The sequence below is a fragment of the Ornithorhynchus anatinus genome, chromosome 1, assembly GCF_004115215.2.
Source record: "Ornithorhynchus anatinus isolate Pmale09 chromosome 1, mOrnAna1.pri.v4, whole genome shotgun sequence".
NCBI lineage: Eukaryota > Metazoa > Chordata > Mammalia > Monotremata > Ornithorhynchidae > Ornithorhynchus > Ornithorhynchus anatinus.
Window position 1 is genome coordinate 42,083,310 of NC_041728.1, and position 15,138 is coordinate 42,098,447.

Sequence of the window (15,138 nt, forward strand, 5' to 3'; positions counted from 1 at the left end):
AGTTCAGGAAATCAATCCTCACCATTCTTAATCAATAAAAGACATGTCTTCCCTGAATTGCTCCATATTGGGTATTGTGGTATTTTGATGTGTGCATATTTCACTGTGATATTTATTTATAGGCTTTGAAGCAAGGCAAAGTCATACCAGGTTAATCTTCCAACTTGTGACTCTTTGCAGGTGACTGGGGTTAGGAGAAAGTGATCGTTCAGAAAATAGTGTTTTTTCAGTCAATCCATGCACAAAAAGGTGATGCTGTCTCAGGTGTAAAGCTGAAGTCTCACCCCCTGTGGTCCCACGAATATTCTGGCTCTTTTTCGAAGAATTTTTGGTAGCTTCTCTGCCCTTGAAGTCTCACCACCTGTGGTCCTGCAAATATTCTGGCTCTTTTTTGAAGAATTTTTGGTAGCTCCTCTGCCCTTGACCCACTTAAATAATTGCACTCTTACTCTGAACTATCCTTTGGGTTCAGAGACACAGTGGGGATTTTTTTTTCCAGCTTTAATTTGTGGTAAAGAGTCAGTTCTGTCTGCTGTGCTTGTGATGAGAAAATAATATATTTTTGTTAAGTGCTTACTACGTACTAAGTTTTGGAGGAGATAACAGATAATCAAGCCAAACTGTTGTGGGAACTTGACAGTGACATAAGGAAGCAGGATGTGGCTTAAACTAACCAATCTTAAAGAAGGAAGGTCACTGGAGGGCAGATATTGCACTGTTTCTGCAAGAGTTCCACTGCCATTGGTTGGAGTGGTATATTGAGCTGCATGGGCCAGTGGTCTGACCCACTAATGGCAGTCTTTAGGTTGTTATGAATAGACAGAAAGACTCTCCTAAAGCTGGGTGAGGGGTCAGAAAGCTGTCAGATGAGTGTCAGGTTGATCTTGTTCAGGATAATGCAGCTAGGAAAAAATAATGGTGGCCAAATGGACTATCAGTCTCCAGGGCTGTAATCGACCAGAGCATATTTCAGCCCCGATTAAGGGCTTCCTATGCTTAACAGGGTTTTGGTCTTACCCCCTAAAATGATCTCCAGTCCACGTTTCCTCCCTACAGACAATTCCTTCCCCATGAGAAAGTTAAGTGCTTAGCTAAGGAAGCTTGTGACCTCCTCTCAGTCCTCTCTAACACACCCGCTTGGGTATTGACAAGTCCAGGTGTGAGTTCTGAGGAGATGGCAAGCTAGAGGAACCAAAATCTCTTTCACGTTAGCCTTGCCTTTTTGGGTGCTCTGTGATGCCTGCACAAAATAAGCTGTCAATAAGTGCCAAAATAAGGACTCCAGACACCTTCATTGCCAAACTGGATTTCCGAGAATAAGGGAAAATTTTCAAGGGGGCCCAGGTTGGTGGTTTAATCAAAACTGTTTGAGAAGTGGCAAATGCTCTGGGGTAATAGATCTCTAAGGAAGTCCCAAACATAGGCTGATTCCTTCCAGTTCTCCCTCCAGCAAACTGGCAGAGCAGCTGTATTTTCCTGCAGATCCCTGTACAGGCTAAACAATCAATGGGATTTATTGGAGGCTTGTTGTGTTTCGATCACTGTGTTATGATCTTATGGAAGTAGAGTTGGAAGACCCTGTGCCTGCCCTCAAGGAACTTAGTATCTAGACAATAATATAGATTACAGAGAAGTAAACAGGATCTACAGATATGTATGTAGGTGAATTGGGGTGAGCTGAGTATCAAAGTGTTCAGGAGATACAGACCCACATACATAGGTGATACAAATGGGAGGGAGAATAGGATGGGGAAATGAAAGATTAGTCAGGGAAAGCTTCATGCAGAGGTTATGATTTTAGTAGATATGAAGATAGGGAGATCTGTAGCCTGACAGATATAATAATAATAATAATAATAATGGTATTTCTAAGCAGCATGGCTTAGTGGAAAGAGTACAGGCTTGAGAGTGAGAGACTGTGGGTTCTAATCCCGCCTCTGCCACTTGTCTGCTGTGTGGCCTAGGGCAAGTCACTTAACTTCTCTGGGCCTCAGTTATCTCAGCTGTAAAATGGGGACTAAGACTCTGAGCCCCACATGGGACAACCTGCTTACCTAGTATCTACCCCAGCATTTAGAACAGTGCTTGGCACATAGGGCTTAACAAATACCATAATAATAATAATGATAATTATTACTACTAAGGACTGGGGTGGATACAAGCAAATGGAGCTGGACACAGTCCCTGTCTCAAGTGGTGCTCACAGTCTCAATCCCCATTTTACATAATGAGGTAATTGAGGCACAGAGTAGTGAAGTGACTTGCTTAAGGTCACACAGCAGACATGTGGTGGAGCTGGATTAAAACCCATGACCTTCTGACTCCCAGGCCCATGCTCTATCCATGCTGCATGCTTCTCATGATATGAAACAGGCCAACTGAACAATGGTTTGGTGGTGAGAGAGATGAGACTGAGTTACATTAAGTAGGATGGGTGTTAGAGGACGAATTAATACCACTGATCTATTGATTGACTTTTTGTGTCCTGCTTTGGGCCAGGTATTAGAACCATATTGGTACCGTTTGTCTGTCTCTCACTCTAAACTCGTGGGCAGGGAACATGTCCACCAACTCTTTTGTACTGTACTCTCCCAAGCGCTTATTTCAGTGCTCTTCACAGAGTAAGCACACAAAGAATGTGATAAGTAAATATGATTGGTATCTTCTACCACTCTTCTGATTCCTCACCTCCTCCCTCCTTGGCAGAGGCATCCATTCTGAGCTATGATGGAAGCATGTACATGAAGATCATCATGCCCATGGTCATGCACACGGAGGCCGAGGACGTGTCCTTCCGCTTCATGTCTCAACGTGCCTACGGACTGCTGGTTGCCACCACCTCACGAGACTCGGCCGACACCTTGCGTCTGGAGTTGGATGGAGGACGGGTCAAACTCATGGTTAACCTAGGTATCGTATGATGAACCCCCTGGTCTCAGTTTGGGCTTGTGTCCCTTTTATTTAATTTTCTTTATATTTTCTGTTGGTTTGATTGGATAAGATTGGTTATTTTCCTTTTTAAAAACTAGCTACTGAAGCTTTACTAACAAGCCCAAGGAAAAAAAGAAAACAAACAAAACAAACTCTCCTGTGTTGCTGCATGGAGTTTTGATGTCAATTTCTGGTTATGGACGGTGGTGATTTCTTTCTTTTTTTTTCCGTTCTTTTTAAAACTAAAATCTTTATTTTTTAAGTTTCCTTTCTGGTTTTTTGGAACTGGTTAGCTTTGTGTAAGACATGCTACTTTGGTCCATCTTTTGATCAATCACATCCTCATTACACCAACTCTCTTGATTGCTGCTCAAAACAATCCCACTGAAAGCTAGTCAAAGCAGGAATTACAGGTTGGGGGCAAAGCGGGAAGTGGAAAGAAGGGAATGGGAAACTAGCAAGCTTCAGATAGCTATAGTGATATTAGATTTTCAACCTTCCCAGAGCCATAACCTTCCTTCTAAATTTCTCATGGTAAATTATTTAATATACTACAGAATTGGGGTTTGCGCTACTACTATAACGATGCAGTGGGTTTATAGAGTTTATAGAGTTTCTCTCCTGGGAGATAGATACTAAAACATTATTTCCTAAGGAAGGAGAAAATTTTTTGGCCAGATTGCTCCCTAATAATTGCCACAAAATGATTTCTAGTTTGCCCACCCCACTCCCTGACATTGCTTTTGAAACTTAGAATTTGGAGTGAGATTCTTTAGTAGCCACTTCCTTACCTGAGTAAGAAGGACAGACGGTCTCTTGCGGTCTCTGGAGATGTGTCCCTGGAGGAGTTCAGAGGTCTGCATGGATATAAGACAGTGCAGTGCTGCTACCTTCTCCGGGCGTTTACCTGAAACTCTCATCCAAATATGAGCACTGTTAAACATCATTTGTACCTTCAGAAAGATTAGGGGCCTTGACAAGACCGAGGTTAATCGGTCCAAGGGAAGATTCATTTCCTTTGCTTGCCATAATAATCATTCCAATGAGGAAAGTTTGGTGCTCCAGTGATACCCATTTCCCCCCTTTGTCATTTGGATGTCCACAGTTCCTGCATTCCTTCTCTTTGACTGTTGGATCTACCTGAGGATCAACAGCATTTATGTTGTCATCCCTGTATTAGCAGGCTGAGAAGACTGTCATATCAGCTGCACTTACCTAAGACAATGCTGCCTTTGGGCTTTGCTTAATAATGGACCCCTAATGGACCCCTTCCTTTCCATCCTTTCCCAGTATCTCATTCACCAAGGTTGATCACTTTGGGTGGAAGAGAGAAACATCCTTGTGGAAATCCTCAAGCTATATCCCTTCTCCCAGTGGTCCTTACAGGAAAACTGGAGGCTTCCAGTAGTCTGCTTGGATTGGCTGTGCTGTATTAGGAAAATAAATAGGCAAAAGCTTTCTCAACTTTGGGCCAGTGTTTTGATCCAGAAATGCCAGAGGCAGGAACTGATGGAGCCTTCTGTTGAGAACAACAGGTGGATATCGGCCCCAAGATCAGCACTAGAAACTGCATAAAAGAATTGATTATAGTGCTAGAGGTCTGCACTCTCTCATCCTTTCTTGTCATGTACCCTCTTGGGCATGGAGCCCACATGAGTGGATGATCAAGGATGCAACACAATGATCAAGAATGCAGCACATTGGAAAGGGTTTTGTCAAATGTCCAGGACCCCCTCGCAGCCTAAATGACTGCAGCACAGTGTCAGAGTTCCCCTGTGTACTGTCACCTGAAAGGAGGTTAGCTTGGTAGCTGCTGGCCCACACTGACCCGCTTTCCCCCCTGGAATGTCCCCTGTCAGAAACCTTCTCCTCAGATGATATATAGTCCTGGCAGGCAGAGACATGGGTCCAGAACCTAGTTCTCCTGATTCCCAGATCACCCTTCCACAGGTCCAAGAATCCAGACTAGGGAAGTGCTGAAGGCTAATGAAAGCAAAAATGATCTTACTGATAAGGAAAAACAGGCCGTAGGCCCAAAGGCAATCTTTCATTATGATATTCTGCCATTTGAGATTTTGACTAGGACCAGTTCTGATCAGCTCTAGAATTCAATTTTTTGTCCATAAAAAAATTCCTAGTTTGTAACGCAGTCTGTAGGAAACAAAGGACTGTTTTGAGCAGTGACTTTGTCTAGCTGTGTTTTGGAGTTTCTCTTCCAATTTGCCGCTTTGACAAATAAATGTCCTCTTTCTTGTCTAATCTCATTTGATATCGGTTGTTGTGTGGCTCTTCAGGTTTCTTGTTTGTCCTTTGATTTCTTATGGTTTTGTTTTGCTCTTTTGCTGGTCTTTCTCTGTGTCTTTGCGTTAAGTACCTCTCCCCTCATCCACCATGGTAAATCAAAAGATGGTATTCAACCCTTCAAAGGCCTGAAGCCTGCGGCCCGCATAGCAAACAGCCCTGAGAACAGAGCGTACTGAACAGCCTGCAGGGGGTAGGCATACCCCTAACACTTCCACTTGCCCCTTCCCATGTCATCTCCTGTCCAAGGACCCCTCTTCCCCCTCTGAAAATGAAAAGCTAGCAGTCAAAAATGTACTCTTTAGAGGCAGAGTAGGAAAGGCAACAACAACAAAAAAATATTAAACTACTCACTCTATTTCTAAATAAAATCAGAAGGAAGAAGCAGATGAGAGGATGATTGAGAGCCATCAAGTTTTGGGGGAGAGCATGTGGTGGTTTTTTAACAAAAAATTCTCCTCTGTATTTCAGTCTTAGTGTGTCAAGAGTAGGAGCTAAACTGTGAGCTTCATATCTTACCTGAGGAGGGTGGAATGAGAGAAAAGGAGGGGAGAGAAGTGAGAGAGAGAGAAAGAGAGAGAGAAAGTGCAGCCATAGCCATCAGAGATACCAGAGCCTGGCTCTTTTGCTCTTTCAAATTCCTGTTACTTGGAGGTTCAGTCATCTCTGGACCATCAGGACAGAAGTGGCTTCCCTGGCTTTATCCAACCTTGACAAGAAGCAGTGCTCCCACTCGTCGTGAGGACGTGCAGCTTTGGACTAAGGATTGGTGTGGTGGCCATAATGTACTTCCAGTACGATTCTGACTCTTCCTTGTTTTCACACCAAATCATGGAGTCATAAGGTGTTTTGGTTGGCTCCTTCACCCTTCGATGTCTTCTGCATCACCCACTGATGGGCTGGTGTTGTCTGGATTGCAGGTTTAAATCCAGCATTCCTGTATTCTTAAAGTGAACCAACATAAGAGCTTCAGTCTCCTTTTCTCTCCATTTCAAGTATTGTACATGCCCTTATACACCAGCCGTGCTTAAAGACTTGGCTAAACACCCCCTGTGTCTATAGACTAAAGATAGAGAGGTGTCTGACACAGCACATGTTTATACACATGTGCCGTAACCAATTTCAAATTAATCTTCTTCCTTCTCTCTATACTCTCAAAAACCTATTTAAGTTACCTTCCTGAGAACCCCACCCATTGGCATTTTCTTGCTCTCTGCCATTTGCATTGTACCTTAAAATCTGTTCTTTCTGGCTGTGTCCTGGTTGAAGTTTCTTTAGAGGAACTGCTTTCAAGAGTCCTGGCAAGGCAAATTAAAGCTATGTCCCAAATGATATCCCAAATGACAGGGATCGTGACATCATTTTCTCTGAAAATCCAGATCATCATTTAGAGAAAGAAAAATACAAGCATTCTCCGTCAAATACTTACATCACACACATTCTCTCTCTTCTGCTTTTCTCTCTGTCTTTTCCCATCTTTCTCTGACACTCTCTTTTTCGTAGAAAAAACATTTCAAGATTCAGGATGCTGGCTATGGTTCTCTCATTACTTACCTGCCATGATAAATAATACTGTGATTTGATAGGGCCTTTCACTTTTGCTCTCCTTTATATTTGATTACATGTATTAAAGTTGCAGCAGCCATGAGAAGGAATGAGGAAATTGGCCTTATTAGTTCTATTTTGTAGTTGAAAGGAGAAAAATGATGAAGAAATTGCTGGACCCTCAAGGATGGTGAATCTGAATCCCAGTTCAAACATCAATTTGCAGGGTGCTTGCTCCAGATAAATCCAGGAATGGATCCCTGGATGGATCCATCCCTATGGATCCCTATCCCAACAGTCCACTCCTTCCTCATATGCCCAAAACTTTTGCTCCCCTTTACCTTTCTCTAGAAAACAACTCAAACCTAGGCAATCTCTTGCCCTTAGAAATGGCATGACGACTCTTGACTCTACTGACTTTAGGTCAATTGAAATGAAAAACTCTGGATTTCTAATCCTAGCATCAGAGTAAGAATTCAAGGGACCTGGTCAACTTCAGTATATGACTTTTACGCAAATCTCCTTCCTTCATGTCTGCCGATCCCTTTTTTAGAAATGCAATTAAGAAGTTAGAGCAAGAATTGGAGTTTGAAACCTCAAGTGTTCCCAAATGCTTGTCTGACTCCATTTCCCCATCTGTAGAAAAATACTATAGACTGACCAAATTATTAAGCTGGTACATGTCTATGTACACACTCAATAAATATTATTGGTGATGATGATGGCAAAAGAATAATGCAGCTATTAAATGCAGCTGGAAGCTTTTTTTTTTTTCATTCCTCTCAGGCTTGATGCTGATTTGAGTAAAGACAATGTCTTCATTGAGAACCACTCAGGTTTAAAATCCATAAATAGATGGCTCCTTTTTGATTTGGGATTTGAGTTGGATTAAAGGAAAGGAAATCTCTCTAGTAAAAGCCAGTGGCCTCATTTTAAATCTCAACCAAGGATTTCTGAGAGCAGTTCTGCTCTGACTCAGGTCCTGAGGGAGTTCCAGTCTGTTGGGTTCATTATGATTCAATTCTTCAGATGCTGTTACTCAAGATTCATGGTTCTTCACTATCCAAAGTGTCTTGATGTTCCTAGAAAACATTGACATTTCCTCTTATCCCAGTCTTTAGCTGAGTTAAATGAACAGGAGTCCAGAATAAAAAAAAAGGCTGGAAAAGGCACATTTAATTTTCTTTGGCAGAAACCTTTGATGCTGTGAAAGCTAGAACATACAGACAGTTAAGAGAGGCTAGCTTTGGTAACCAGCAAAGATCCCCAAACCAGAATCTCCCCCTTCTCAAGAAACAGAATAGAAGTCTCTTCTGGCAGTACCACTTTCCATTTTACAAGATGCTTAGCTTTTCCAAGATTAATGCCACTTTTTAGAATTCACTAGGGTGGCATGAACCATTCATTCGAACTTCTCTCCCCAGAACAGATCATTTTGTTTGGAATGAGCATCAGCCTGCTGTGATCCAGTTGTTGTCAGAGCTAAAGACATTCCCACCTGTTGGTTAGTCTAATGAAAACAGGGCTGCAGGTGTGCACTCGCTCTCTTTCTCTCTCTCTCTCTCTCTCTCTGTCACATCAGAGAGAGCTAACAGGTAACTCTCAGGTAATGTGTTTCCTCAAACACGTCAAAACCCCCCTACACTCCCTCTGTCCCCCAACCTCCACAAAGGGATATAGCCACCACTGTATGGTGATCGTACCAATTGGTCCAGGGCTGTTTGCTCCCACTTTTCTGTTGCGGTTGACGACACATGACAAACCTAATCGCACGAAACCAAACCCAGATTTTCTCAAGAGAAAGTTCTGTTCGGGAATAAACATGGCCCTCGTCACTCCTCTCCCTGATTGGCACACTGCAAATTGGTCTGATCCGGGTTTAAAAAACATAGGTTTATTCCACCCTGTTTGCTCTTGATGTTGCTCCCTCCCTCCCTCCCTCCTACTCCCTTTAAAATGACTTACCTTTTGAGATTCAAATGACAGCAATTCACCCTCTGGAAGCAGTCCAGAAACACTGAGGCAGATCAGCACAGCTGTATAACATAGTTCCATTCCTTTTTTCCTTTTGGTTTCCCTCCCTTCTTTTCCCCACTGCTTCCCAGTATTTGCCTGGGACTTTTTATTTTGATCTCTCCTGAACAGTTCCCTGGTAATCAATGTGATATTTGGCCTCTGCTGATGCTGCTGTGTGACAAGAGCTGACTGATTCTGACCCGACTTTCATCAGCTTATAGGAAGTGATGGCCAAAGATGCACTGTGCTGCTAAGATTCAGTACCCCTATTCCAAGAGTCATTTCAGGTTGAACACTGTGCAATCTTCAAATTAGAATGGAGCTTTTATGTACAAAAATCACCTCCTTTCCCCGGAACGTTAACCTGCCTAGCCAATTACCATTTGGGCAAAACCTCTGCGTGTGTGTGTGTGTGTGTGTGTGGCACGCGCGTGTGCATGTGTGTATGTATGTGTTCGCAGTGTGATTTCTTCTGTCCATTCCACCATGTAAAAATTGAAGTTGCCCACATCTGACACTTGTTTCACCTACCTTGCCTTCTCCCTGAATGCTGTAGACCTTTCCTTGGGTCTGAGCATTCAGGAAGCAAGATGAGGTTCCCCGCCTGTTGAGTGGGCCTATATGGGGACCTTAGATATAAAAAGAAACTCAACAACAATGACAATAATAATAATTTTTAAAAATCACAACCAGTTTACATCTGCCCCCTCCAAATGTCCTCCAAACTCTCTGAAATCTGGGATGGGCGTTTGTGCGGTTAGCTGTTTGCAAGTGGCCATTTTATGATAGGAGATGACTAGGTGGTACTAACCCTTTCCTTACCTTTATGGACAGGGGCAACAAGCCTATGAAAATTTCTCTAGAATTTGGGGGTAACATAATAGGAAAGAGTAGCAGGCCTGTTTTTAGGAGGAGAGCAAAGGTTAAATATTGCATGACAAACCTCGTCAGATTTTTCAGGTATCAGACTGTCACAGGTGGTGTATCTATATGATCGTAATGCTACGAATAGCACTAAAAAGTACTAGCGTAATAGCCACGTTAAAAAAAATTAAGATTTCAATAAAGAATGGAGATGGGTAAAAATCTAGGGAAGACACTGGGTTGTGACTGGGATTTGATGGGGGATAATCTGTTCCTGATTTGTGAAGGTTTTCAGAATTTCACTATTTCAATTCCAGGTCTGAAATAGAGCATAATATGAAATGCATAGTCTTTCCTAAGAAGAGAATTACTCTGTGTCTACCTGTGGATATATATGCATAACAGTATATCTCTCTATACATATGTATATATACATATATATATATATAAAAGAGTGTTTATATGTGTGTATATATATATATGTATCTGGATTTTCTAAATAATATACTGTACATATACATCCACCTTTGAGCTTGTACGTACTGTATATTTATATATATATATATAAAATGGCCACATTTCTTGCGTGTGTCTGTCCCCGGAAGGGTGGACTGATTGTTTTTGGATGTCTGCAGCTGTTACCTTGAAGGATGCAATTTCATCTTTCATTTATTTTTCCCCATCTAGACTGTATCAGGATAAACTGTAACTCCAGTAAGTTTTCCCTCAAGTTTCATTTTGTTCTTAAAGAAAAAATGACTTTATTTTGTTTGCTGTTTTAAAAGCTGTTTTTCATTTTAATTTTCCTTTTTTGGCTACAGGGCTGGGTGGGAGCAGGGTTGGGGCAGGTGGGGATGACCCAGTGTTGGGGAAGGGCTCAGATTTCTGTCACAGAAGTGGGACAAATCCTCTTTTTCCCTGTGCCTTTCTGTGTGGGCAGAAAAGGAGGAGAAACCACCTGGAGAATGTGATAAATAGAAAATGAATTTAAATGGTAATTTGTTGTCTTCAAGAAACTGCCCGCAGGGTGTTGATAGAATGCATTACAGCAACTGGTCGACATATCTCCACTACCAAAATCAGCACTGAGATAATATGAAGCAGGGTTCAGGAAGCAGAAGGTGGCTGCTGAATCTGACATTCCTTCCCTGGTGTGCGCACGCGCGCGCACACACAGGCACACACACACCGTATATGTGTGGGATTTGGGGGGAGGAAGACTCAGAGAAGCTGCAGTGCCCAACTTCTCTCGAGACTTGGAAGACGTCAGTGGAGAAGGATTCAACCTTCCTTGTTTTTCTGGTCATTGACCCTTCCCTAGGATTCCCTTCCCCAAGCTGATTTTCCTTCCAGGATTTCCTGAGGAGGGAATCCATCCAATGCTTTCCTCATTCTTGACAGCCATTTCATGGGCGTGGAGGGAAATCAACTGAAATGAGTAAGAAAGAGGAAGACTGGAGGTAAAGTTGGCCAATGTATGTCTAGGTTTGGTACAGGGGATGTATTGGAAGGGGATCATGAGGAAGCCGGAGAAAGAAATTAGTGCTTGTGCAGAATTTCTCACCTAAGTAAACATGTCAACTAGTAGTAGTAGCAATAGTATTACGGACTAATTGTGTGCAGAGCACTGTCCTAAAGCCCTATGAAAGAATGCACAGGTTAGATTCGGTCCTTGCAGAGCTCACAGTTTTAAAATTAAAAAGGGGGAGAGGAGGTAGGCAACATCCACAAAGAGAAGTGAAACAAAATGTGAAGACAGCAGCCAGACAAGAACAAAAGAGGGGAGCAGAATTTCAGGTTCTTCGTAGCTCAGTATCCTTTGACACAACTGTGGTAACAGTGACCTCTCCAGCAGCAGCTGCCCTAGACTTCCTGAGGTACGGGCAGGTAGTTCCAAGCTGTGGGTGCTTTTCCCGGTCCAGCTAAGTTGGAGGAAGGCAGGTCGTGATGGACCTGTTGCTGATCTCTTGAATGATGCCCCCTTGGGTCCAATGGAGCAATGATTGTGAAGTCACAAAGAATCTAAAATAATCATCCCTTTACTTTGAAAAATTTGGTCAACATTTTGAAGTCTCCTTGGCAAACACTTCAGTATCCAGAATTTGAATCTTGGAGAGGAAGAAGCAGCTTGGAAAGACAAACTGTGGAAAATGCAACCCAAAGCCTTTTTGTCAGGCAAATGTTTGTTAATACATAAAAAAAGAGGAAGAAAACAGAAAACATCTGATACAAACAAGCTCATTCTAAGCCGAGTGTTTTGTTGGACTCAGCGGCTCCATCAAATTGCTTCCAGTTATTTTATGCAATGTCTGACTGGTTGTTCAGCAGTTTCAATTAGGCGGATCATTCTCATATTTTTTCAGTGATTTTTTTTTTTCCAAACTGAATCAGGATTTTTTTGCTTGGGTGCTGAAACTCCCCTTGGTGAGGTGAAGAAGGATATGTCTTCTTCTTTATTCCTTTCTGATAGAAACATGTCAGGTACTGTTATATTGTACTCTCCCAAGTGCTTAGTACAGTGCTCTGCACACAGTAAGCACTCAATAAATACAATTGAATAATTGAACATGAATGGAAAAGAGAGGGGCAGAGTGTTTACAAGATGTTTGTGATCAGGAATTGAACATTTTGATTGGCTATTGCCCTTCCTCTGAGTCAGTAAAAGATAGCATTCCCTGACTTCAAACAGAAAATCACAAGCGACTGTCTTTGCTGGCTGACCCATTTGCTGAAAGCCTCTCATTTCACCTTATTAATGATTCAAGGAATTTTGTTTATACTATCTATGATGGACCAATCATTGAAGGTGATTGAAGGACAAAGAGCCACATATTCGTGTCTCTACTTAATACTTTGACTCCTACCTAGGCTTTTCCTAAATAGATAGAGCACTGAGGAAATTGTGCAAGTTTTCAAACATGCTGTAATAATGACCATCTTCAAAAAGAGAGAGAGATCTAATTATAGAAACTACTCGAGTCACTTATTGCCAGTGATGTCCTGCCAGACCTTTTCTGCATTGTCTTTTGAAAATGCCATTAACCTCTCACTCCCTGAAAGCAAAATGAGTCTTCAGATCAAAAAACAGCATGGAATGTGTTGATCCATTAAGTCTACAGATACAGTATCTGTGCAAGGAGCAATATCAAGACTTCTGCACTGAATCCATGAACCTTCTAAAAGCATAGGGCCCTCTCAGCAGACCTGGGATTTAGCAAATACTAAACAAATTCAGTTGTCCTGAGAAGCTTACTGAACTCATAAAATAATTCCATGATGAACCATGGAGAATAATGCTCTGTTTGGCCCTAATCTCCACCACCATCAGAATAAAGCTGGTCCAGTTAGTAGGTCCAGTTCCATTCAACCAACTCTATCCCAGCTTTGTTGATGAGGCCACAAGAGAGTTTTATTTCAGAATATGCCTTTTATTCACTGGAAATCTCTCCCCACTCTTTTAGGCTAGGAACATCGTCTAAAGCGATTGAGCTGCTGAATGCTGATGAGGGGTCTTTCTGAGCCATATTCACAGGCAGTCATGCAGATGACTATGAACTTTCACTCCTCAGAGATGGCACTACTGAAAGTGAGCCTGGCATTGGGTTGGTCTTGATCGACCTAGTGTCAGGTAAACCAGTCATAAGCCATCATTTTCATCAGCAATATGGAGCTGAATGCTGACACTTAATTCTGATGCCCAGCTGTATACTGTTTAACTGTGCAGAAAGGAGAAAAAGTAGGCCACTGAACCAAGAAGGCTATTTTTTGGGAGACTAGCAGAGAAAATACATTCACCATGAGCCACCGATATCTAGTCCAAACTAAGCATCAACATCTCTGGATATAATGTTCAACCGTCTCTTTGGCCCTGAGTCCTGGACTTCTTATGGCTGTCACGTCTTCCTTCTAGAGCGGTGCCACTGGCATAGCTTGTCACACTGCAACTATAATGGCAAGACAGGATCACAAACAGTGAGATTCAGTGCATCAACAGTTTTCTAGAATTGGAAAATCTTATCTCTATATGGCTATAAGCCTCTATGCATGCTTGGCAGGATATATGTAAAGAATGTTCTACACTGGGTACCTAAACTGCTGCTCTAGGATGAACTGGAGTGAGGTGATTGACGGCAAGAAGGAGAGAGGAAATCTGTAAAAGGCTCACTGAAGCATACCTCACATATACCAAAGTGGTGGGCAGTTGAGAGATGGCAGTGTGGGCAGACCTATTTGGACTGTGACTCTCAGCAATTAGGTGACCATTTTTCTGGAGAAGCTCTGAGAAGAGACGGAATTTAACACAGCATTAGATGATCCTGACTTTCTCTGTCTCTTCTTTCAAAATATTATGGCACTTACCTCTTGACCACAGTTCCCACTCTGGTATCCATCCACTCCCCTTACTCCTTTTTTTTTTCAAACCTTCAGTGACCTCCGAGGACCGATATCAGTTTAGCATGCATTTCCCTAGCCTATTTGTTTTACTTATTTTGTTTTTTAGATTATTTGTTAAGAATGCACTACGTGCCAGGCACTGAACTAAGTGCTGGGGTAGATACAGGCTAATCAGGTTGGACGAAGTCCATATCCCACAACCTTAATCCCTTTTTAACAGATAAGGTAATTGAGGCACAGAAAAGTTAAGTGACTTGCCCAACCTCACACAGCAGACAAGTGGCTGAAATGGGATTAGAACCAAGGTCCTTCTAACTCCCAGGCTCGTTGCCACTATCATCAGAATTTCATTAATCAGTCCAAATACCAAATCCTTGGTGAAATTAATTCCCAAGGAACTTAGACCCTTCACTGAACTAAAATGAGAAAAACATGTGCAGAGGAAGGAGGAGGAAGAGCGAATGTCAGCAGCTTGAAGTATTAGAATAGAAAATGTCCTGCAGACGGGTGCCAGATCCTGCAGTCACCTGAGCCAACTGAACCCTGGTAAATCTGGGAGTTAACTGAAAAGCAAACAGTGTTTCTCTGGGTAGCCGAATGAGTAACTCAACCATTCAGTATGACATTGGATCCCTCTACTCTGGTGGCCACTCAGATGGCTTGAGGTACCTCGGGGACATCGTGGCAGGTAAGTGCCTTTGCAGAGGGATTATGGAAGAGACAGTCCTGCCTTTGGGAATCGTTCCTGCCTGATTGCTGTCTCCTATTCCGGCTTCCCTTTTGTCCTTCCTTATACGTGTGACCAAATTAATTACCTGCTTCAAGGTAAGAGCTGTCATGTCTTGGCTATACAATTAGATGTGTTTTTGATTTTCACCTAATAAATATGCCCCCTTTTACTTCAGTCACCCTTCATTCCATCCTTAACAAAACCTAAGTACCTGCTGAGTGTTGTATCTCTGTGTGTGTGTGTGTGTGTGTGTGTATGTATATATATATATATACATACTCACAGGCAAATGTATGTTCATAAACCAGGTGTCCTTTCTCTCCATGCTGCATTTGGACCTTAAATGACATACAGAT

General features: G+C 42.3%; 1 protein-coding gene across 1 annotated transcript in view; it reads left to right on the forward strand.

Annotated features, from left to right (window-relative positions):
• The window catches only part of NRXN3 (neurexin 3), a 1,784,727-nt gene that overhangs the window by 643,653 nt on the left and 1,125,936 nt on the right, over positions 1-15,138 (forward strand). Inside the window, 2 exon segments of the mRNA XM_029059196.2 lie at positions 2,707-2,910; positions 10,345-10,371. Coding sequence (XP_028915029.1) covers positions 2,707-2,910; positions 10,345-10,371 — 231 coding nt within the window.